The 25,385-nt window shown below is 34.3% G+C and overlaps 1 protein-coding gene across 1 annotated transcript; it reads left to right on the forward strand.

The window, feature by feature from the left end:
- The first annotated feature begins 445 nt into the window (after positions 1-445).
- Positions 446-5,509, forward strand: LOC145605054 (guanine nucleotide-binding protein-like NSN1). Its single transcript, XM_081661068.1, has 9 exons — positions 446-602; positions 722-966; positions 2,119-2,230; positions 2,319-2,492; positions 2,950-3,173; positions 3,332-3,596; positions 4,352-4,531; positions 4,631-4,848; positions 5,000-5,509. The coding sequence occupies exons 1-9, from the start codon at positions 584-586 to the stop codon at positions 5,360-5,362; spliced, it is 1,800 nt and encodes a 599-aa protein (XP_081517194.1). The 5' UTR covers positions 446-583; the 3' UTR covers positions 5,363-5,509.
- Positions 5,510-25,385: the final 19,876 nt, after the last annotated feature.

The following is a 25,385-nucleotide window of genomic DNA, read 5'->3' on the forward strand; positions in this document are numbered from 1 at the left end:
GACCCGACCCGAAATTGACCCAAAACCCATACTTAACCCAACCCGAAGTGACCAGACCCGATTTAAACCTGAATTGATTGACCCGAATCGACCCTACCCGGTAAGTAATAGGTAGTCACGATTTTCTTAACAATTTTTCTATATTTTAACATCTTTTTTTTTTTTTAAATGCATTTATTTTGGTGACCTAACCCAAACTTGACCTAACCCGAACTAACCTGACCTAAATTGATACGACCCGAAATTGACCTGACTTAAAATTGACCTGAAAATTGTTTCTAAAAATTAACTCAACCCAAACTGACCTGATCCGAGCTTAACTCAAAATGTGACCCGATTTGACCCGATCCAAACCCAACTCAAATATTTGCTGACCCGAAATATGACCAGTTTGCCAGGTCGGAACACTATAAGCACCCAAGAATAAAGCACAAGATAAACTAAAGCAGCTCTCTCAGCTGCAATTAGTGAATCCATAAACCCTAACCCCTAACTCTTCTCTCTCTGTCTTTCTCACATAGAACGACCGCCATAATCCTTCAAATAACTATTTTCCTCTCTTCATATTTTACCTAATCCAAAAATGGTGAAGAAAAGCAAAAGTAAGCTTAATCCACTAACCATAAACCCCTTAATTTTTCTGGGTTGTTAATAATAATTCTTAATTTTTCTGGGTTGTTGATAAAAATTCTAACTTTGATTTGATTTGATTTTATTGCAGAGAGTAAGAGTAATAGGGTTTCATTGAAGAAGAAGTATAAGATTATAAAGAGAGTAAAACAGCATCACAAGAAGAAAGCTAAGGAAGCAAAAAAACTTGGAATTAATAAGAAGACTAAGATTGAAAAGGATCCTGGTATTCCTAATGAATGGCCTTTTAAGGAGCAAGAGCTTAAAGCTCTCGAGGTTCGCCGTGCTAAGGCCATTGAAGAATTGGAGCAGAAGAAAGCTGCCCGTAAAGAAAGGGTATGTGATTTTAATTTTGTTTTTGTTTTTTGTCATAGTAATTTCTAAGGTTTTCATTGTAAATATTGGTAATTATGGTGTATTGTATTTTATAAAAAAAAATAATTATGGTATATTGTAATGTTGTTTAATGTTAATTATAATTGGACCTGGTTATGAAAATTGGAGATTTACATTTGAGGGACAATGTTGTGCAAAACTGTATATTATATGGCCGAACCTCATTAATAAACTTATGCATTGATTTGAAGTGGTGATATAATCAAATTATTTGGGTTTTGCTGATGATTTGGGTGAAGTTTTGGCTGTGGTAATTTAGTGGATGATGAGTTTATATGATTGATTTGAGTGCCTTTGTGTGGTGGACATTTAAAATGTTAAATTTCTCATTCAATCAGAAATTGAATTAAGATGCATGCTTTGTTGGCTTGTCGTGGAGGAAGGGTTTGGAGTACAATCGTCAAGTATATATGGTGTAAACTAGTTGATTAGCTTAGCTACTTTGGAATGCATATTTTTGTAGTCTCCTGATAGGGTTGATCTTGTTGAGATGCTATGGTTGATGAATGTGGGGCAAGAAAATAGCAGAATTTAATATCTAAGGTGAAGGGGGATAACAAAGATACACGGTTGAATAAATTAAAGAAAAAGTTGGCTTACAAAATATTCCTGAGATGCTATTGTCGATGATTGAATGCGGGCTAAATACTTACAGAGTATTTTTTATCATGCACATAGCAACTTGACTGGACTTAAAGCTCTTTGGGGAGCCATTTGCCCTGCCAACATCCCCTTCCACCAGTTCCATGTTTGTGTCTGTGTGTTTGGAGGAAGAAAAGGGGAGAAGGACATTGCACAACCATTTAGCATGTTGTTGGCTAGGCTTCTTGGTACCTTTAGTTTTGATGTTGGTTGGTTGACCAAAATGTAGCTTGAGTTAGGTAGGTCTAATTTCTATCAGTATGCTAGCAGAACTATTGTCTCACCCCATCCCCTGGATAGTGCTGTACAGAGTACAATTTACATTGTTGGTTGATTGGTCTTTCTAGACAATGTTTACAATGTAAGCGTGGTTGCTTAATATGTTGAAAATTGGGAGGCGTCATGTATATGTAAGCTGATATGTTCTGATGCTTCCATATATATTTGTAGGCTCAGAAAAGAAAGTTAGGATTACCTGAGGACAACACTGCTAACATTGAGGAGCAACCTGTTGAGGAAGAAAAAGAAGTGGATCCTGCTAAAGAATTCATCAAAAACCGAGGTATGTGAGGTTTGCAAAATAAGAGAGTTTACTACAACTTTAAACATGAGTAGTACTTGCAGATAAATAATTTTGAGTTTTTATACAGATAATTCTGACAGGGCGTTTTACAAGGAGCTAGTCAAGGTTATTGAGGCATCTGATGTTATTTTGGAAGTTCTTGATGCTCGTGATCCCCTTGGTACTAGATGCGTAGATATGGAGAAGTTGGTTCTTAACTCGGGTCCCAATAAGAAGCTTGTTTTGCTGCTGAACAAAATCGGTATGTCTCTCTTTTAGCTACTGATGTTTTGCTGTAAAGACTAGTTGTCCATTATGGAGTCCAAGTGTGCTGGCTTTATGCTAGTCAGCTGCTCTGAAAACTTATAACATGTTCAAATTATTTTTTGAGACGGATGGTCATTGTTTAGGGGGTTTGTGGTGGTTCTTGGTAGATCATATATTTGAACTAAGCCTTGGCCCCAATTTTATGAATTACATATTGGATTTATTCAATCTTTTATGTGTCTGAGGTTGAGGGGTTGTTCTAGTCTCTAGCACAATAACTCTTGTTTTGCTAATGGATCACACCCAGCTGGTGTCGTTTTATCTCAATGTGTTATGTACCTGAAGATTTAGATGGTAGTTTTTCGCCCATGTGTTCCCTCAAGTTAAGCTATTTCATATTGAAGAAAGCTATGGTTTATCTGTTGTATTCTAAACTGTTGCCTTTGTATCAGATCTTGTACCTCGTGAAGCAGTTGAAAAATGGCTAAAATATCTTAGAGAAGAATTACCAGCAGTGGCCTTTAAGTGCAGCACCCAAGAGCAAAGATCAAACTTGGGGTGGAAGTCCTCAAAATCCTCAAAGGCTGCAAAACCTAGCAACATTTTGCAGACCAGTGACTGTCTTGGAGCAGACACTCTAATTAAGTTGCTTAAAAATTACTCAAGGAGTCACGAGGTATGAATTTAGACGTCTGTGAAATATTTAAGATTGCTGGCCATCAATGTAAATCAGTTGATGTTAATACGAGTATTTTAGTACTGTGTGATCCTTAACTTAACAAGCCATCTTATAATAATCGTTGTTGGTTCTCTGCTGTTCTGGGGCCTTTGCAGATTAAAAAGTCAATAACTGTTGGGATTGTGGGGCTTCCCAATGTTGGCAAGAGTAGTCTCATCAATAGTTTGAAGAGAAGCCATGTCGCTAATGTTGGTGCGACTCCTGGATTAACTCGGTCACTGCAAGAAGTTCAGTTGGACAAGAATGTCAAGTTGATGGATTGTCCTGGAGTCGTTATGCTAAAATCAGGGCAAAGTGATGCAACTGTAGCCCTTCGAAATTGCAAAAGAATTGAAAAGCTTGAAGATCCTATTGCACCAGGTTACTATTTTCTACTCCGTATCAGTCTCCACTTGATTTTTGATGTTATTAGTTTAATGTTATGATCTAACAAGTTGAATGGTTTTGATCCACTTCTTTGCTGATAGCCTAAAGCCCTAAAATAATAAATTTTTTACGGTCTGTGTTGTAGCCAACTATAAATAGTGGAAATGGGAGTGAAGTATAATTGACAAGCAAATTAAGATCCCCTAGTCCACAGCAATGCAATCTCATTTCCAAACTGATATTTTTCTTCGTAAATATCCATTACCACCTTTATCAATAATGGTAGTGAATATTTGTAAAGAAACACAAGTAATACTGGGTGCCCTAGCATTACCAATTTACCATGGGAATGGATATTGATAGTCGTTCAAAATTATATGAAAATTCAATCTTATTACCACCATATATGACTGTTTTACCATACAGGCCAGTTTGTGAAACTAAACCACCAGTGACCAGACTATCCCATAACAATCTTGGGCTCACCCAGGAGAAAAGCCTATCTTATTTGGATCAATCCTTGTCTAATCATGTAATTAGCTTCTTTGCCGAAATTATTAAGACATTGCAGCGTGTCCTAGAAGCTTATAGAAAAAAGAGGTCAGGTTATGTTTGTGAAGTCTTGTTTGTTCAATGACTGAAAAAAAATACTCTTACAAAAGTCTTTCCTGATTTTACTTTTTGTGACTGGTTAATTTTTGTATTTTGAATTTCTATGTTAATTGTGTGTACAATCTACCTCTGTGCAGTGAAGGAGATCCTAAACCTCTGCCCTGCCCAAGTGCTAGTCACATTATACAAGGTCCCTATCTTTGATACAGTGGATGACTTTTTATTCAAGGTGGCGACTGTGAGGGGAAGACTTAAGAAAGGTGGTATTGTAGATGTTGAGGCAGCTGCAAGGATTGTTTTGTACGACTGGAATGAAGGTATGCTCTAGTTATTAAAGATCTTAGGTTCTCTCAGTACTCTGTAATGACATGTAAGAGTTGCTTTGTGAATATATTTGTTAATATTTCCTGTTTCAGGTAAAATTCCTTATTATACTATGCCTCCAACAAGGAACCAAGGAGAAGTACCTGATTCCGAAACTAGGATTGTTACAGAACTTGGTAAGGAGTTCAATATAGATGAGGTCTATGGAACTGAGACTTCTTTCATTGGAAGCTTAAAGTCGGTTGATGATTTCCAAACTGTTGAGGTTCCACCAAATTGCCCATTGAACTTTGATCAACAGATGATCGAGGTTTGCTCTTTTCCCATTCAGTATTTTCTATCCATCCATTTTAATTTTTTGCCACATAATTCTTTTTTCCCTAAGCTTGGGCATAAAAGACTGGTTAGTTTGTTACAAATATACGCTGTGTGTAACTACATCTCTCATTTTCACCAAACAGGAAGATCAACAGCTGTCAACACAAAACAAAGTAGCCATTGATTTAAATGTAAACGGCGACGATGAAGTTATGGGAGCTGAAGATGAGGAAACAGGAAAGATGAAGGTAAAAAGCTCAGCAAGCAAGCAAAATGAGAAGCTTTATGATGCAGAAGGAATGCTCAACACAAAAAAAAAGAGAGCAGAAAAGAAAAAACGAAAGGTCAGCAAGCAAGCTGCATCAGAGGATGCTATGGATGGTGATTATGATTTCACGGTGGATTTCAAGCAAGGAGGATCGTCCATGAAAGTTGATGAAGATGACGATGAGGATGAAATCAAAGCCGAGGTGCCAATGGCTGGCTTAGAGTTTGACGATGAGTGATAATATGCTCACTGATCTGTTTGATTTATTGGCTCACCCTAAATTTTTGGTAGTAGTTTACATTTTGTCAGAGGAAATTGTTGTAGACACAGAATGCAAAATATTCAAAGTTGATATGCATAGTGAAAGTTTGTTCCTTAAAAGTTAGTTTGGTGTTAAGTTCAATGCTTTGCCGTTCCTTGATTAAATTTCTTATTTTTTTTTTTAATTTGCATAATGTAATTTTTTAGCATTACATAACGTTCTTATCACTGATAGTTTTAAGTGTAATTTCATTCTGATTTCCACTTGTGATTTACTCAATTCAGAATCTTAATCCAAATTGAAGAATACTAATGTACTGTGAATTGATTCTGGATAGGTTAAAAGGCTTAAAGCTTAACAGTGTAGATGTACTACCCTCTATCAAATCTCATGCTTGATTATGTGAGCTGGTTTTATTAATTCAAATCTGATGTTATCTTTGTTTAATTGGTATATCGTTGTTCTCAGTTTGGTGATCTCCACTCGCAGGATGGACCGAATCCCTACTCCTTGGACTTTGCCCAAAATACTTTGATTATACTTGATTGAATCTAACACACCATTATTGAGATAATATTATGCCCAAGAATTGCTTCAGCTTCCTGGATTTTTTTTTTTTATTTTTTTTTTATTATTTTTTTTTAATGAGGTTCTTGTACTCTACATTTTTATTAGTAAGTGGCAAGCCTTAGCTCTGACACCGGAACGTGCGGCGCACTCTTGCCTATTGGCGATAAGGACGCAAGCCTAGAACGAGAGAGGTTCGTGAGCACAAAGCAACATGGACCAAAGGTATCTCAAGAAAGCACTCGTCAACAACGAGTGCTGAGTCGGGGCTTGTGACGGCCAATACTTCGAAGCGGGCACAAGTGGAATCGACAAGATGAAGGGCGTCTTTTGAGGGTCTCATAGTTTGGTGGGGATGCTTTAAAACAAGGCAAGCACAATATCTATAAAGGCTTAAAACAACACGCAAGTCTTAAAGCAATAGCAACGGGGTTGGGAGCTTTGATTCATTAACTATTCGCTCCCTTAAGAGCTTTATATTGAATAAGTAGAGAATTACAAGTGAACGCTAAAACTACATTAATACAATAATTCTCCCTAGAGTCTAGAAAGCAAAAAGAAAGACTTTAAGACAGTACCTAAGGGAAAATACAAGGAAAAAGGAAGGGGATACTTAGAGAAAGAGGCAGATTATAACATCCTCCCCCACTTAAGGTGTCGACAACCTCGTCGACTTACAAACAAAATTAAGCTTAAAGAAAAAGAAATAGCAGCTTCACTCTTCCGTTGCAGGAGTGGTTCTCCAACTGGTTCTGATGTTGGCGCGGTTGCTGGTGTTGTGGCTGCCGTCTTCTGAATCTGGATGATATGGTTTGAGGCGACTAATGTGGAAAACTGGGTGTATCCTCACCCACGTAGGCAGCTTAACCTTGTAAGCATTCATCCCAATCCGTTTGGTGATGCGGATGGGGCCTTCATATTTTTCTGATCAGTCAACGATCTCTTCCTCTAAGAAACTTGAGTTGCTCTGGCAGGTTTTTCACCATCACCATGTCCCCTACACTGAATTCCAGCGGCCTTCTGTTCTCGTCAGCCCACTTCTTCATTCTCTTCGATGCTCGCTCTAAGTAAGCGCGAGCAACTTCCATGTTTTACTGCCATTCTCGCTTGAACTCTCGTGCTTCGTGGCTCCTCCCATCTTTGGATGTTGCTATGGTGTGAGGCAGAAGAGGTTGCTAGCCCATCACCAATTCGAATGGGCTTTTGTTGGATGTGATACTCTTTTGGGCGTTAAAGCAAGGTTGGGCAACATCAAGGAGTTTCACCCAATCCTTCTGATTGGCGCTAACAAAATGTCTCAAGTATTCCTCTAAGAGACTGTTGAATCTCTCTGTTTGCCCATCAGATTGAGGGTGGTGGCTTGAAGACATGTTCAAGTCTGACCCCATTAGTTTGAACAATTCTGTCCAAAATATGCTCGTGAATCTTGTGTCTCGGTCACTGACGATGCTTTGCGACAAACCCCAATACTTCATAATGTGTTTGAAGAACAGTGACGTCGTCTCCTCAGCACCGCAAGCCTTCGGCAGGGGAATAAAGGTGGCATATTTTGAGAATCTGTCTATCACCACCATTACCGCTGAATACTGATCTACTTTGGGGAGACCACTAATGAAGTCCATAGATATACTTCCCCACGGACGTGTCGGCATAGGGAGGATCTAAGAGGCCTTCAGGAATCTGACGATCCACCTTGTCATACTGAAAAAATAAGCAAGTCCGGGTGTAGCTCATAATATCTTCCTTCATCCCAGGCCAATAATACCCCATGGAGAGTAAGCTTAAAATCCTCTGCCAACCTGGATGCCCAGCCCATAAGGTATCATGTCATTCTTTTAAGAGCATCTTCCGCAGGCCTCCTGCTTTCGGTATGAATAATTTGTCTTAGTGTAAATGATCCCATCGGCAATCCAGAAGCATCTTGTCTTCCCTTCTTCTATCAGACCTTTGATGGTTTGCGTCATGGGATCTTCTAAGAGGTGCTGTCGGACTTATTCTTTAACGGAGTTGGTGACATTACTGGCCGACATGGGGGATAGTCTTTGTAGGGGGGCCAATTTGGCACGACGGCTTAGAGCATCGACGACCCTGTTGCTGGCTCCTGTCTTGTACATGATCTTCACCTCAAAATCTGTAAGCACCTCCTGCCAACGGGCCTGTTTTCCCGTTAATTTTGGTTGGGTGAGGACGTAGCTAGCTACTGTGTTATCGGTGCGAGCAATAAATTTTGCCCCCAACAAGTAATGTCTCCACCATTTTCAAGCAGTGTACAATTGCTAGAAGCTCTTTTTCTTATGCTGCATACCTTCTTTCTGCATCACTTAACTTTCGGCTTTCATAAGAAATTGGGTAGTCTTGTTGGAGTAAGACTCCGCCCAATGCATAATCGGATACGTCCATCTCAACTTCAAACGGTTTTTTGATGTTAAGGAGCGCTAAAACCGACTAATTCATTACTGCATCTTTTAGCTTAAGGAAAGCCCCTTGTTGTTTCTTTAACCAATTCCACTTGTTGTCTTTCTTCAACAAATCCGTGAGGGGACTTGCTATCTCTGAATACCCTTAAATGAATCAGCAATAGTAATTAGCCAACCCCAAGAACGATCTTAACTTCGAGACATTCTTCGGAGCTTGCCAATCACTAATGGCTTGGATTTTCTTAGGATCCATTCTTATGCGGCCTCCTCGTACAAAATGTCCAAGGATCGGAAGCTTACTTCTTTCTTCGCAAAAACACATTTCTCTCTCTTTACGAACAGTTCGTGTTGTCTCAGTTTCTCAAACATCTTCCTTAGGTGTTCCAAGTGATCTTCGAGGGTGTTGCTGAAAATTACGATGTCATCTAAGTAAACAACCACAAACATGTCAAGGTAGTCGTGGAAGACTTGATTCATCAAGGTACAAAATGTGGCGGGAGCATTTGTTAGCCCAAATGGCATGACCAACCACTCGAACGCTCCATATCCGGTGACGCAGGCCGTCTTTGGTTCATCTCCTTGAGCAATTCGAACTAATGGTAGCTGGATCTTAAATCCAGCTTCGTGCAGTACACATTATCTCCTAGCTGGTCGAACAAATCTGCCACCAAGGGTATAGGATAGTGATTTCTCACCGTCAGTTTATTTAAGGCCCTATAGTTAATGCACAATCTCAAGCTCCCATCTTGCTTCTTCTGGAAAAGGACTGGTGCACCATAGGGAGCTCTAGAAAGTCGGATAAACCCGACTTCCAACAATTCATCCAACTGTATGTAAAATAAATAAATGAATAAATAAATAAACTTAGGGTCTGTTCACATTTACTGAACTGAGCTGAATTCAACTGAACTGAACTGATTGGAGCTGAACTGAACTGAAATGAGCTGAAATGAATATATTATGAGAGATGGAAATTAGAAGCTGAACTGATGGGTTGATTAGAGCTAAACTGAACTAAACTGAAATTAGATAAATGTGAACAGGCCCTTAATACGTATGAAATATGCTCCACTTATATCTAAGCTCAAGTAGTCTTAACAAATGGGTCGAGTCATTTGGGTAGGATATATATGGTTTGGCACATTTCGGGTCAGGCGGGTCGTGTTTAGGTCGAATTAGATTATTTTGATTAATTTTTGGGTAAATCTGGTCAGGTTTCGGGACAATACTTCAGCTCAATTTTATGTCAAGTCAGATTACCAATAATAACATATTATACCCCCTCTGTCCCAGGATACATGACACAGTCAACATTGCACACATACCAATACACTAGTTTGACCTTATTTTTACATAATTAAATATTAATAAAAATGATTTTAAAAATTATATTTGTAACTTTGTACTAATACCTATCTAACAACATTTTATACGATAAAATATGTTTTATTATGTCAGTAAAAACTATGGTAAAGGCTAATACATGAATAGTGAAAAAATCCAACGTCTCATGTAGGAGTAATTATCTGATAATAATAGCATAATGACCCTCAAACAGTCAAACCTTAACCGAAATTTTTTTGGCACTCATTTTGCGGGTTTAAGCACCTAAGCCCAACGTGACCTAATTTTTTTTACATCTCTATTGCATTTATTCAGCCCTTTTTTGGATCAAAATGATTTAATTAAGGTACATCCTACTCATTCGATTTTCACTCATCTCTATTATGGAAGTGAAACTAAGATATAATTTTTTTCTTCATTTTCCTTGAAAGTTACCTAAAAAAATATTATTTATAATGAGATACATAAGAAAAAAAAAAGATTAACCCATAGTTTTCCTTTAAAACATTTAATTAGATAAATTATCATATAGTTGGCAACACATATTCAGCAACATTTCCTAAAAATGTTATCTTAGGCAAGAAAATAGAAACACTTAAGATGATTGTTGTCTTTAATGGTCTATAGCAACACTTTTTGAATTGTTGCACAAGGATCTAGTATTACTATTTTGGTCCATGGTAACATTTCAAAATTGTTGCCTTAGGTTATCAAGGGTAATGGTTTTTTTAGTGTTGCAATTTTAAGTATTGCCTATTCTCATTATTTTTGTAGAATCATGTAGCTAAGACAATTTAGTTTATTTCTGAATTTTTTTCCTTTAACTAACGTTTTAAAGTAATTTGCAGTTTTGATGTAATGGCTATATTATTTTGCCACAACTTAGACCACTTAGTTTATTTAAATATTATGTTATTTTGCTTTGCATTTATATTCTACGGAAAATAAGTGTAGCAATAACACTCCCAGAGTTCGATGGTTGGGTTTTTGAAAGTTAAAGGTTACTCTTATTGTTTTTTTTTTAAAAGACTCGAATTTGGGGGTGTTACACTTACCTTAAAGGGCACAATTCCCCACCCCTGTAAATACCCCAATCATTGATGATGGGAGGGGTGGATTGTGACATAACATTCTAAAGAGCTAAAAAAACTCCAACTTCTCTCTACTTTCTCTCTCTAGACTTATTCTGTTTTTGTCACTAACTTGATCGTCGGAGGCGGATCTCCGATAACCGGAGATTCGTGTTTTGCAGGTGTCCGGGTCCCGTTGCCAGCCAGAGCGTGACCAGTATCCCGAGGGTTCCAAAAAACCCCAAAACAATAAGTATTAAAAACATTTCATAACGCGATATTAATTTGAAATACATGTCGAAACCACGCGTCAATAGGTGTCATAAATGTTCATTTTAATTTAGCTTATCCAACGCCGTTGGGGTGTTCGTTAGATTTTGCTATATTAAAAAAAATTAGAAAATATTATATGGGAAAGATAAAAGGAAGTAATAATTTTTTAATGAAAAATTGTCAAAAATAATACAAACTTTAAGCGGTCTGCCAAAAACTGTAACACCCCAATAATTCTCCCTTTTCCAAACCACTTAGTTTAAATAAAATAGTGGAGAACCATTGACATGTTACCGCCACGTGTAAAAACGTTAAGGCTTTATCAAAGTATTGCAGCGGAAAACCAAACATAAGTCTTTAAAATAAAACAGTTCAGAAAACGAATAAGCCAAAGCTTACAATTTGGAACCATATAAGGCCCTTATTTAAAACCAAACCAATGATTAAAATCCAAAACATAAATGAAATAGCAAAGCATAAATAAGTTCGACACAAAGAACGAATACGCTCAATCACACCATCCCTTGACAATGCGATTATCAAATCCCTGAACTTCACATTATCAAGCTAACCCGTGCAATACTGCTCCCCAATAATACAAGTATAATAATTGGGTCATCACAGAGTCATTGAAAGGCGAAGGCCATGACCAAAAGAAAACACACACAAAGCACGCAATCAGCAAAGCTGAGTACATACAAGATACAACGTACCAAACCTAGCATGCTCAACTAATTAAAGTAAATAAACATACCATACGAATTCATTAATCAAGACTCTACACTTAAACAATTCAATTGACTCAACATACTTACTAACTAATTCCAAACACTTGACTCTTTATATATAATTTAATTAATTTAATTTGGAGTAAGCAATAGACAAGGTTGTCCAATACACCAAATCATTTGGTCCCAAATGACAATTTGAAATAAATTTTAGCGCGATGCAAGAATGGGCGCGACTCCATTCTCACAAAGTTAGTCTAGGATCCCATCTAACTTTCATTATAAAATAAAATGCAAATACTAAAAGAGAAGAGGACATGTTGATCAAACAAGCCTCGAAAAGCCACGAGCTAGTACCGTGTACCTGTAGACACCCATTTGTGTCTCCCCAAAAACCAAACCCAGTGATGAATGCCTTGCACGTTGTGTTATTATCGAATTAGGTGAAAGTGATTCGAAAGCCAAGTGTTGCGGTTTAGTTTTAATTAAATTCTTTTCTCTCTATTTTTGAAAATGACTTTATTTCAGTTTATTTTGGTCCATGATAAGGGTCCAATAATGGTGTAGTTGGATGGGGCTCGAAGAGACCTTTCCAACGATATATTATAAGCCCAATTCCGATGAATATTGAGGAAGTTATGGCCAAAATACTAAACTGGGCCCGGTTATTTATTTTAATACGGCCCAATGATCTAGAGGAGGGCCCAATATTAATTATTATTCCTAAAATTATTAGGATTAATTATAGTTTTCTAGAAGTTTCTAGAAAGTCCCTTTTAATTCTAATATTGTTAGATTTAATAATTAATTATCTTTAAAAGATTTTTATTTGGAATAAAATATTGTTTTGTTATCTTGAAAAATACGTATTTTATCTTCTGTACGGATTCCGTAGATCAAGTTGATTAAAGATCGGATTCCGCGTGAAGAAAAACGCGCTAATACAGGCTGTCGCCAAACGACAAGTCTGTCGCCGCGCGACAGACTCTGTCGCCGCGCGACAGACTCTGTCGCCGCGCGACAGACTCTGTCGCCGCGCGACAGACCTTGTCGCCTCGCGACAGACATTGTCGCGTCGCGACAGAGTTAATTCTTGGCGACAGCGTGGAGTTTTATTCTTTATCAAATTCTATGATTTTTCGGATTATTTTCATTATAAATAGCGTCCGAATTCCTGTTTTCAGAATCATCAATTCCCATTAACTCTTCCTTAGTTCTCTCTTTTCTCTCTTGAGCAATATATGCTTTCTTTTTCTCTCTCTTTCTAAACCAACCTTTTACATACAATATTCCGCATTCATTAGACTTAGAGTCATCTAGCCAAGTTCGAAGTTGCATTCGTCCTAGACGTGCAAGGTTGATAATTTCTGAGGGTTTGGTCCAAAACTAGTCAAAACTTTATTTAATTTGATTTTAATTTAATTCTTTAATTATTCTTTATTATTTTCATTGAAGTTTACTAACTTGTGTATTTTGTTATTAGAAAGAGGTACAAGGCTTCAAAGTAAGTAAATTAGCTTACTCTCTATTTCTTTCACAATTTAGAAAGCATGCTTATTATTGTTTTATGATTCCTAGTATCATGTTAGGATGTATTTAATTCCTAGTATCATGTTAGGATGTTATTTTATGCTTTCTAGTATCATGTTTAGGGTGCCTTTTATTGCTTTACTCTTTCTAATATCATGTTAATACCATGTTAGGTTTAAAGCTTCGATCTTTATCGTTTAGTGACATGCTGGGATTTGTTATTAATCTTATTAGTATCATGCCTAGGATCTTGCTATTATTATTAAGCTTTATTATGCCTTATCATGCTATTATCGTTATTTATTGTTTATTTATTATTGTTGCTTGATATTTTATATTGTTATTGCTTGATCACACCTTTTATGCTTGTTAAAGGGAATTTGTACTTGAAATCACGCTTAATAAGATAATTATTAATTTGGTTTAGGCTAATGTGATTTTAACTCAAGTGATCGCCAATAATAGTCTTATTTGTGCATTAATATTCAACCAACATAGATTAAACAGGGTAGGTTTAATATAATGTTTGTATGTTATTCGAAAAGCGCACATGAATACGAGCAGAACAAAGTAGAGGCCTATTTTATAGGGCGGGTCCTTTCTTTTGTAGATTGGATTCGTACCCTCATCCCCGGACGCTATTTGGTTCAAGACCTTATGGAGTAGTTGATGGTCCTTTTGGATTGTCTTTTGGGTTTACAAGTTCCTAAAACTTGTTGGCGACTCTTTTTGCTCTTTGTCTTTCCCTTTGGAACGCCACCGTACTTTAGTGTATGATCACAGTGGGGTTCAAGTTTGGGGTTATCATAATGCTTGAAATATTCCCTACAGTACCCCAACCCATAATTGTCAATACTATAGAAGTGCACGCTTTCCAGAGTTTTATTGCTCATCCATGTTCACTTTACGTGATTACAATTTTAATTAATAGCCGACTCAATCCAGAAGACCATACATGACAATCATACATCAGTTCACTTTTAATCTTATTTAAGACGAAGCTTCTACTATAGTCGTCGACTACGGACGACTACAGACGACTATGGTCGACTACAACAAGAGATTAAATCTCAACCGTAGATGTTTTTTATTGCTCAATCTTAGCCTTCAAAAAATTTTTAAGTTACACATCATTTAAGTCATGACAACTCAGCAACCAGTCAGCGCCCAGTCAGCAAAGGGTTGTTTGGTTCATTACTTTTAGAGGGTAATTTTTTTTTTCAAGTTATAATATTATAATTTATAAATAATCATTCAAAGTTATAAAATTGAAGAAAATCATCCAAAATAAACGATTGACGAATTTAATTGTATACATTCATCCCCATTTTAATAGCTTCATTTATTTTCAATGGCGCACCTAATTTTTTATCTATTTTAATGGGCACTTCATCTTCAACCTCCAATCTTCATTATTCATCCAAATCTCATACAAAAATTACTAAATTAAATAAGATTAATTTTTAATCATCGATTATATAGTCATATGAAATAGGGAGTAATCATCGATTATATAGTCATATGACAATGGTAGATTATGTAGTCATATGAAATAGGGAGTAATCATCCACCATTGTTGAATGTTGAAGCTCGAGTATGATTTTATGTTGAAAATATCTTAAAATAAAACAAAATAAGTAAAAACCAGTTTTATTAAGATATATTTAGGCAATCTTACTCACTTCCCATACAAAATTACAGAGTAATAATATTAAAATGGCAAATGTTAAACATAGTCACTCCATTCTCACAAAGTTAGTCTAGGATCCCATCTGAACTGAAATCATTTTTACTGAAATTAAATTATTTTTACTAAACTGAAATTATTTTTACAGATTTTCTATTATAATTCTTCTTTAAGAAAACTGAATTTTACTGAACCGAACTTATTTTTACTGAACTGAAATTATTTTTACTGAACTGAAATTAAATTTACTGAACTGAACTTATTTTAACTGAACTGAAATTATTTTTACTTAATATTATTTTTTTAAGGTGAAAAGAACAGGGCCTAATTGGCGCCTAAATTGATCAGACTTTCGATTTACCTTTTAGATTTTTTTCATCTTTATGTGTCATGTGTTATTTTTATCTTGCTTAAACTCATTGGCGCCTAATTATTTGTTTCATCTTGCTTATACAATATTTCCTTTTTGACATTTTACTTCTTTTATTCCAACTTGCTTATACCAACTTACTGCTTATACCAAGTTAGCAAGAGTCTTATGAATTTTTTATTCTAAAAGGTATGTCTTTTTGTCTTTTATGAGATGATTATTTTGTTTTAATGATTAATTGATCATCAATTCATCACCATTAGTATTGTGAAAGTAATTTATAGGACATTGCATTGTGATAATCTTATTGCCCACAACCTGTTTTATGAATTGTCTTTTTTTTTTTCTTTCTTTTTTTCCCGTTAATGAAGTAGTGTGTATAGTGGTTTGATGAACTGTCTTTTTTTTTTTTTAATGAAGTAAATTACGATCATGCTAGTTGTTTTAATACTTGTGATTCTACCCTAACCATATTGTCCATGTGTTTGTATACAACTAGGGAAAATGTTAGATTTTGACTTGAATGATACTCTTATTGAGGAGGATGATTATGAACCGTTTATTGGCCAAACTTTTGAGAGCCAGGAAGAGGCATATGTATACTATAATAACTATGCAAAAAGGCAAGGGTATGTTGTTCGCAAAGATAGATCAGACACTAAACATAGAAGGTCTGTGAGACATGATTTTTGCAGCCATCGTGGGGGGAAAAAAACCTTTGAAGGTTATTGATTTGTCCAAACCTCAAAGACATAAAGAGTCTTCAAGATGTGATTGCAAGGCTCATATGCGTATAACTCTGAAAATCTGTTTTGATATATTTCAAGAAGAATGGCATGTAATACCCCGTATTTTCATACGTATTTTCCTAGTTAATTAATTAAGGATTATTTTATAAAAAGGGTATTTTAGTAAATTTATTATTTGGAGCCAAAATAATATTTGAATTTTGGCGCCAAAAGCATTTTGAAAACTAATCATTATTTTGGATAAGATTTATTATCCATTTATCTTATTTTAAAAACCGGATTATTTACATATTTCGGATATTTTAATTTAAGAAAAATAATATTTTATAAATTAATTATTATGGCCGAAAATTCCCATTTATTTAGCTAGGAAATTTGGATTTTCTATGTATAGAAAATATGATTTTCTTAGTTAATTATTGGTGAATAATTGGTATTTTAATTAATTAATTATTTATTTATACACAATTATTTATATTCCTTAAACCGAGCAAAATCTTCCTAAATACTAGTAAGGGAATATCTTATTTTCCTTAATTCTAATTCTCCATCTTTTTAGTATCCAATCATTATATTCTCTTGCCTTTTGTTCCTCTTGATTATTCCCCAAGTAATTCTAATTTCCTTATTATTTTTCATGACATACATACCTTCCATATTCAAGTATACACAATCACCTTAATATCCAAACTTTCCTTAATTCTTTATTCACTTCTCCAAGTAATCTCTTAAACCCTAATTACCATAGTTCTTCCTACATTTTCCTACCATAATTCATGCTCATACTAGCCTATAAATACCCCTTCATACCTCTCACATTTTTCACACTAATTCTCTTCTTTTCTTCTCCTTAATTTTACACAAATCATCCCGTTTATCTTTGAAGCCAATTTTCGGGCACTTCTGGTCAGTTTCTGGGGTATTGACGTTTCACAAAAGATTGTTCCTCTCAAAAAATCCTTGAGTTTAGGCTCAAGAATCACCCAATTCGGAGTTATATCAAAGGAGTTATAGCCTCTGCAAGTTCTGTCAATTCTTTCCAACGCAAATCCAATACTTCTCTCTTTCTTGTTTTCTTATCTTTTCTTCTTCTCTTCTCTTATTCAATTATTATTATTATGGGGGAATTATAAAAAATTATTATGAGTATTTTTAATTATATAAAATCATATTTTAATGATGTTTATGAGAAATTAATTAAAAGGTTCATGTACATATAGTTGGGGGTTTTTAATTATTTGTTAACCTTATATTGATTAAGGTTATATTTATTTGGGGGTGGTACAAAGTGGTATCAGTTTTAACGATCCTAAAATGATTAAAAATTAGAGTAGTTTTAAAACTTGTGGGTAGACTTAAGAGGGCATATAGGATAGAGAGAGTTTCGCATTTGTGTGAGAGTCAAAAGCTTTATTTTTACTTAAAAACTATTTTTCTATTTGTGGAAAGATGAAGGAGAAAAGGATTCTCGAGTTCTCTACAGAGGCCTATAATGGGTACATCTCTCTGTCTAGGAAAGGCTCACCTCAACATCGTAGGTAACTTTCCTAGGAGACGCGGGCTTGACCGTCCTTTAAACTTGATTTAAGTACATATTTATTATTTTCGAAAATAAAAAGAATTGAAATTATTTGAACTTGAGTATGCGATTATGTGTGCATCAAAGTTGGTGTTAAAACACCTTAGAGTATGGTCTAGAGGTCCGAATTTTTGAGTTATTGCCCATGGTTGGGTGATCTTGAGTATGCTTGGTTTATCATTGAGTTATGAATTGGTTAATGCAAATGGAATTTATGAGTTGAGTTGCTTATGTGAAATACCATAGAATTGATAATTTATGTGTAAACAAGTTAAAAATGATTAATAATGGGAGGAAGGAATTCTTTGATTTTTTTTTATTACTGGAAAGGTGAAGGGATTAATACATGTTAATTAACCACCCTTGTTATACCTCTTATTGAGAAGTTTGACCTTGAAGTGTTACTCAACCACCATGGCTATTTCTATTATTTCTAACCCATTTATCTAGAGCTAAAAAGTATAAACCTTTCTTTGAGAATGAGAAGCACCATCATGAGGGAAAGTGGCTAGCAACCTTGACTCGATTCAAAAGTGATCTGTACTACCTTAAACATGACTATATATGAATCTAAGAGGAGAGTTGTGGAACCACCAAAGTTGGGGAGAACCAAACCTTGAAAGAATTTGAACAACTTCATTACTTGAACTTCCAACTACTCTTTTGTTTATCCAAGACTTCACAAAGGGCTTGTTTCCTCTATTGATGAATCCATACCATTTTTTTTAAAGCATAAGAATTATCCTTCTCCTTCCCTTACTCCAAGTTATGAGACTCCTACCTCATGTAGCGTCCAAGCCCAAAAAGCCAATTTTCACATTATAAAGGCCCAATGTTCATATTCATATTACCAAGTCTAAAGTATCACCCACCTTCTCCAAAGGTCCAATGTTGTTTCTTCTAAGCCAATTTTTGGATGTGCTAGCCCACACTATAGCCTAATTTATAACCCATCAAATCGAAGCCCAAGCCATACTCCAAATTACAGTGATTACAACCCAATTTACCCAACTACAAATCCTACTACACTTGGCCCAGTTATTAAAGATTATTGAGTTAATGGTAAGGTAAACTATGATGATCAAGATTATGATCTTTCCAATAAAGACTTTGATTATGAGAATTAAGATTAAGTGTTTGAATTAATTTATATGCTTTCGATAAATGTTTTAAGTGAAGTGATTCTTGTTTCAATGTTTTTTTCTATGTTTTGGAATGAATTAAGTGTTTTCATGGTGTATTCCTTTTGATTTTTAAGAATGGTGTGAATAACCAAGAATTATGTCTTCAAGAATGGGATGTAAGTTCCATTAACTATGTGATAGGTGGCAAGTATTTGGATCATATAAGTTTTACATATGGTCAATATGGTTGAGTTGTTATTTTAGGATTAAAGGATTTGGTGATTACCATGGGATAAATGAGGAGTTATTTTAGATAGTTATCATGAATATTTGGAGGATTTGTGCTATCAAGTATTTACTAATTTTTGGAATATGATTTATGTTGAGCAAAGAAATATTATTCGTGGTATTGATGGGTTGAATTATTTCTATATAAGTATGCGAGTAAGGTGTTTATTTTTGGGAGATACAAATTGGATATTATTGATTTATGATTGTTTGTATTTAAATGTAACACCCTAGAAATTCCTTTCCTTTAAAATACACTTTACTCTTTTTAAAATACAATTTAGGAATATCTAAGACATTACCGCCACCGTTAAAACGGCTAGAGCAATTATCAAAGACACACAGCGGAAGACTTGAAAGTCAAAACTAAGAAATAACACAATTTAAAAACCGAACTAAACAAAAGTAAAGTTGAAAATCAACAAAACCAAGTTAAATAAAATCTACTACAACTTGGAACCACTTAAGGCCCTTATTCAAAACCGATCAATCAAACAATAGTGTTAGTCCAATAATCAATAAAACAAAATATCCAAACATAACTATTACACACCCTAGTGGAAACTAGCATAATTCTCTCTTCACTCATGCCCCATCATGAACATGCCTCAATACCTGAAAAGAGTATCTCTACTTGCCCCCATTACTCTCCATTAAAATGGATCATCGTAGGGCCAAGATAAAGACATAGCTAGACACAAACAATACACACAATCAGCAAAGCTGAGTACATAAGCGTATTTAAACACACTAACATGCAACTCCTAGCATCACACATACTTACCTCATTGCACCTGTTTACAAGCACACACAACAAACAACCAGACTCTTTAACTGGACACTAAAAAATTTATTTAGCGTTAATTACGCATCGAACGGGTTTCCAACTAAACCAAACCTACCTCAATAAATTGAGGCCCACTGACACGGGAGCTAACCGTGCCAGCATCACCTATATATGTCACATCCATTGGTGGCGGAATTCCAGCGCATAATAATAATAATAATAATAATAATAATAATAATAATAATAATAATAATAATAAAAGGGAATATACAGCGTCCTGTACTCCATTAGAAGTTATGGTTAAATATAAAACCCCATAACTCCCCCCATATGTTCATACTCAAGGTATATACGTTCCAAGAGTTTTGGTGCGTAATCTCTTTCACTTTACGTTGTTTACATATTATTAGACTTGGTGATGACTCTCAAAGCATAACAATTCAATCATCAAGCAATAATAATTCAATCAAACAAACATACCAATTTAATTCTTGAATAATTAGTGACCACATATAATTTAATGTTGAACACTTTTTAAATCCACCTCAGTGTCAAAGACACCTTAAACGCATAAAGCGCCAACAATCCTATCCCTCGGTGTTAAAAACACCTTAAGTGCACAAAGGCACCAACATACAATTTATTCCTTGTGTACATAGACACTTGTATAGCTCCTTCCTCATGCTTAAAGCATCAATAAAAATTATATGAACCATAATAAAATTCCTTTTCAATAATACAAACATAATTAAACAATTAGTTTGATTAAACATGCTCTCTATCATGCCGTAAATAAATATGTAGTCCATATAATCATGCCAAAATATAATTTTCCAATCCATAGATCATCACAAATAATTCATGGTTCACAATTCAATCACCAACACCAATAATTCACAATTCAATACATGAACCTTAGCATGATACTAATTGTAATTGATTGAAATTAAGCCTAGCATGATTCTACATCATCAAATATGCTAAGTACGTGAACGTACCTTGAATATGATCTTAAATTCACCACGACTAGTAAAAATCGCTTACTTCAAAGTCTCCTACACATTAAAATTATAATAGTGTATCAAAGTCCATTCTAAACAAATTTCCAGCAATATATACTATTTTAAAACCCTTCATAAATTAATTAGAATAAGCTGACATTATATTTAGAACACCATAATTAAGTCCCCTTTAATGGGTAATTTAAATTTCCTTTAAAAACATAAAATTTAGGTTTCTACATAAAATTCCTGCACTATTTTTATAATTAAAACTTGCTGAAAATTAGTCTTAAAGCACTTAAATTGAAGGTCTAAACATTAATACATCATATACTTTCATAATTTCATAAATCAAGAACCTAGGGTTTCAAAAATTGGGGCTTTTTAATTAAAATCAAATCTGAAAATTAATTAACATAAGTACAACATTCAAACATCAAAATTTAATCCCAAAACTCATAATTTATAATTAGATCTATGCATAGATTAGATTAAGGTAAGAAAGATTAAGTTTTTTTTTTTTCGAGAGCCTAACACGGCAGCAGCAGCCACCGCGGCAAGGCTGGGCTGCTGCCGCCTGCCGCCGCAGCTGCTGGCCGTGCGCCTGCGGCTGTGGTGGTGTGCGGTGGTGGTCCGGCCACGTGTGTGGCTGTGGTGGTGGCCGGCCGTGAGAAAGGGGAAGGGGAAGAGGAAGAAAAAAAAGAAAGAAAAGTAAGGAGAAAAGGGGAGAAGCTTACCTTGGGTTTTCTCCACTCTGGGCAAAGTTGATTTGCCTCATAAGTGGGATATTTATACCCCTTCTCTACCAACCCTTTTACCCTAAACTTTCCTCTTTTAATTTTCCTAATCCCTTCCCAAATAAAACTTGTTAAAATTAAACTTTCTTAAATTAAAAACCCATCTTTTAAAATAAAATAATTAAATAAACTTTCCTTTTATAATAATATTAATAAAATGCTTTAATTAAAATGATTATAACTAATTAAATATTTCATTAAATACATACTTAAAATAAAATACGTATAAAAATACGGGGTATTACATTAAAGGTGGAGAGTATTCATATTGTGTGAGGATAAGTACTGTGGTGATTATTTAAAGCAAAATTGTTGATGGTTTGAATCTTTGAAGAAGCTTAATACAAAAGTTAGAGGATTTTCAGTCAATTTAAGTGAAATGATGTATTTGAGATAATGGAATTTGTTTTAATTCGAAGTTTATTTTGAAGAAATAATAACTTGTAAAGGGATTTATGGAAGTTAATTAAAAAAAAAAAAGTGATTGTTTGGATGGTTACAATAAAAGGATTTTACTCTAAGGGATTGACGACAAAGTTAATTTATATGGAGAAGTTGTTAACGATGGAATAATCAATGATTGCATTGAGTTATTAATGAATTGCCTAAAAGATGAGTTATGGATTATAACAACTAGATTGAGGATTTTGAAGTTATGAGAAAAGATGATTGAGTTTTTGATGAATGCATGTTTGAAACGTTATGGTTTTCCTTATTGGGCTTGATGATTGTTGATGAATGAGAATATAGTTGATTTATTAAGGTGTTGGTCGAGTTACGGGGGCGTAACTCCTTTTAAGGGGGGTAGAGGGCGATAGAGTTTCGCGCGTTTGCTCTTTTCGAGTCATTTTTGATTAATTTTCGAGTCTTTCTTGAGTTTGTCAAGAGTCTCGAGTCAAGTTAGGATGTGCATGAACCAATAATTTCAAAATGATTTTCGTTTCTTTTGGCTAAGTTTCGGGTCGAAACTTATTTTAAGGGGGGTAGACTGTAATACCCCGTATTTTCATACGTATTTTCCTAATTAATTAATTAAGGATTATTTTATAAAAAGGGTATTTTAGTTAATTTATTATTTGGAGCCAAAATAATATTTGAATTTTGGCGCCAAAAGCATTTTGAAAACTAATCATTATTTTGGATAAGATTTATTATTCATTTATCTTATTTTAAAAACCGGATTATTTACATATTTCGGATATTTTAATTTAAGAAAAATAATATTTTATAAATTAATTATTATGGCCGAAAATTCCCATTTATTTAGCTATGAAATTTGGATTTTCTATGTATAGAAAATATGATTTTCTTAGTTAATTATTGGTGAATGATTGGTATTTTAATTAATTAATTATTTATTTAATTATTCTATATTATTTACACAATTATTTATATTCCTTAAACCGAGCAAAATCTTCCTAAATACTAGTAAGGGAATATCTTATTTTCCTTAATTCTAATTCTCCATCTTTTTAGTATCCAATCATTATATTCTCTTGCCTTTTGTTCCTCTTGATTATTCCCCAAGTAATTCTAATTTCCTTATTATTTTTCATGACATACATACCTTCCATATTCAAGTATACACAATCACCTTAATATCCAAACTTTCCTTAATTCTTTATTCACTTCTCCAAGTAATCTCTTAAACCCTAATTACCATAGTTCTTCCTACATTTTCCTACCATAATTCATGCTCATATTAGCCTATAAATACCCCTTCACACCTCTCACATTCTTCACACCAATTCTCTACTTTTCTTCTCCTTAATTTTACACAAATCATCCCGTTTATCTTTGAAGCCAATTTTCGGGCACTTCTGGTCAGTTTCTGGGGTATTGACGTTTCACAAAAGATTGTTCCTCTCAAAAAATCCTTGAGGTTAGGCTCAAGAATCACCCAATTCGGAGTTATATCAAAGGAGTTATAGCCTCTGCAAGTTCTGTCAATTCTTTCCAACGCAAATCCAATACTTCTCTCTTTCTTGTTTTCTTATCTTTTTTTCTTCTCTTCTCTTATTCAATTATTATTATTATGGGGGAATTATAAAAAATTATTATGAGTATTTTTAATTATATAAAATCACTAGGTTAGATCCCGTGCCATGCACGGTAATTTCAATATTTATCATTAGTTTAATACAATTATTTTACTATAAAAAAATAATATCAAATTGAAAAACAGGATGAAAGTTCAGTTTTTACAATTTTTTTGAATCTTTAAAGAAAACAGAGGAAGAAATGCATGCACGACTAATAAAAATAACCATGACTTTGTTCCCGTCATAAATAAATAATATATAAATCTTTGTTGAATGTGTAAAAATGAATATACTTGCCAAATAAAAAAAAAATATTATTGTAAAGTAAGTATTAAATTAAATACTTCTCTAGGAAGCTTTGAAAAAAAAAAAGACCTTTTGGAGGGAAAATTTTTAACCAAGTTATGACATGTGTCATTTCTGGTTTCACCTTTAGTATAGGTATATTGATATTTTATGATTTTTATGAGAAAATAATTAAAAAGTTCATGTACATATAGTTGGGGGTTTTTAATTATTTGTTAACCTTATATTGATTAAGGTTATATTTATTTGGGGGTGTTACATGGCATGTCACTAAGTTTGTCAAAGAACATAATCATGAACTATTGTCATCTGAAGAAATGCGTTTCTTACCAGCCAATCGCACTATTAGTCAAGAGGAGGAGAAACAAATTTTATTGTATAAAGAAGCTGGACTTTCAGTAAGACAAATCATTCGAGTCATGGAGCTTGAGAAAAAGGTTAGACATGGAGAGTTGTCATTTATTGAAAGAGATATCCGTAACCTTTTCGTTAGAATCAAGAGACAACTTGGAAATGATGATGTCAAGAGCCTTTTAGAGTATATGCAATCTGCAAAATTAGAAAATAATTCATTTCAGTATTCATACACAATTGACGATGATAGGAGGCTTGAGCATTTGTTTTGGTGTCAAGCTCTATGTTTTGAATTGTATCAAAAGTATGGTATGTAGTTGTTTTTGATACCACTTACAAAGTAAATGCATATGATATGCCTTGTGGAATTTTTGTTGGTGTCGATAACCATGACAAGACTATTTTATTTGGTTGTGCTCTCCTTCGTAACGAAAAAATATCTACTTTTAAGTGGTTGATGAAGGTAAAAAAATAATTTTACTTCATTTATATGGTTAATTACTCATTTACAATTTCTAACTTATCCTTATTGTTACTTGAATAAAAACAGACTTTTGTTACAATGATGAAAAAGCCACCAAAGACCATCATAACCGATCAAGATCCTTGGATGTTGGAAGCTATTGAAACTGAATTGCCAACTACAAAGCATAGCTTTTGTATGGCATATAACTTCAAAGTTTAGTTGTTGGTTTGCGGCACTTCTCCGTACTACCTATCAAGATTGGTGTGCTGATTTTTATGGTGTTTATAAGACAACTATAGCTGAAGACTTCGAACATAAGTGGAATGTGATGGTTCATAAGTATGACTTGCAAGGGAATAAACATATTCAAGGCTTATAAAATGTCAAATATTTTTGGGCTCCGGCTTACCTTCGTGATCATTTTTTCGGAGGGATTATAACTACAGGTAGATTAGAGTCTATAAATGCATTTATCAAGAAGTATGTTTCTTCTCATGTTAGTCTTACAGACTTTGTCAAA

This window comes from Chenopodium album, chromosome 22, assembly GCF_948465745.1.
Source record: "Chenopodium album chromosome 22, dcCheAlbu1.1, whole genome shotgun sequence".
Lineage (NCBI taxonomy): Eukaryota > Viridiplantae > Streptophyta > Magnoliopsida > Caryophyllales > Amaranthaceae > Chenopodium > Chenopodium album.

Excerpts from the sequence above, each read along its gene's own strand:
- LOC145605054 (XM_081661068.1), top strand. Across the intron at positions 3,174-3,331 it reads ATTACTCAAGGAGTCACGAG|ATTAAAAAGTCAATAACTGT; the intron begins GTATGAATTTAG and ends GGGCCTTTGCAG. Across the intron at positions 3,597-4,351 it reads TGAAGATCCTATTGCACCAG|TGAAGGAGATCCTAAACCTC; the intron begins GTTACTATTTTC and ends ACCTCTGTGCAG.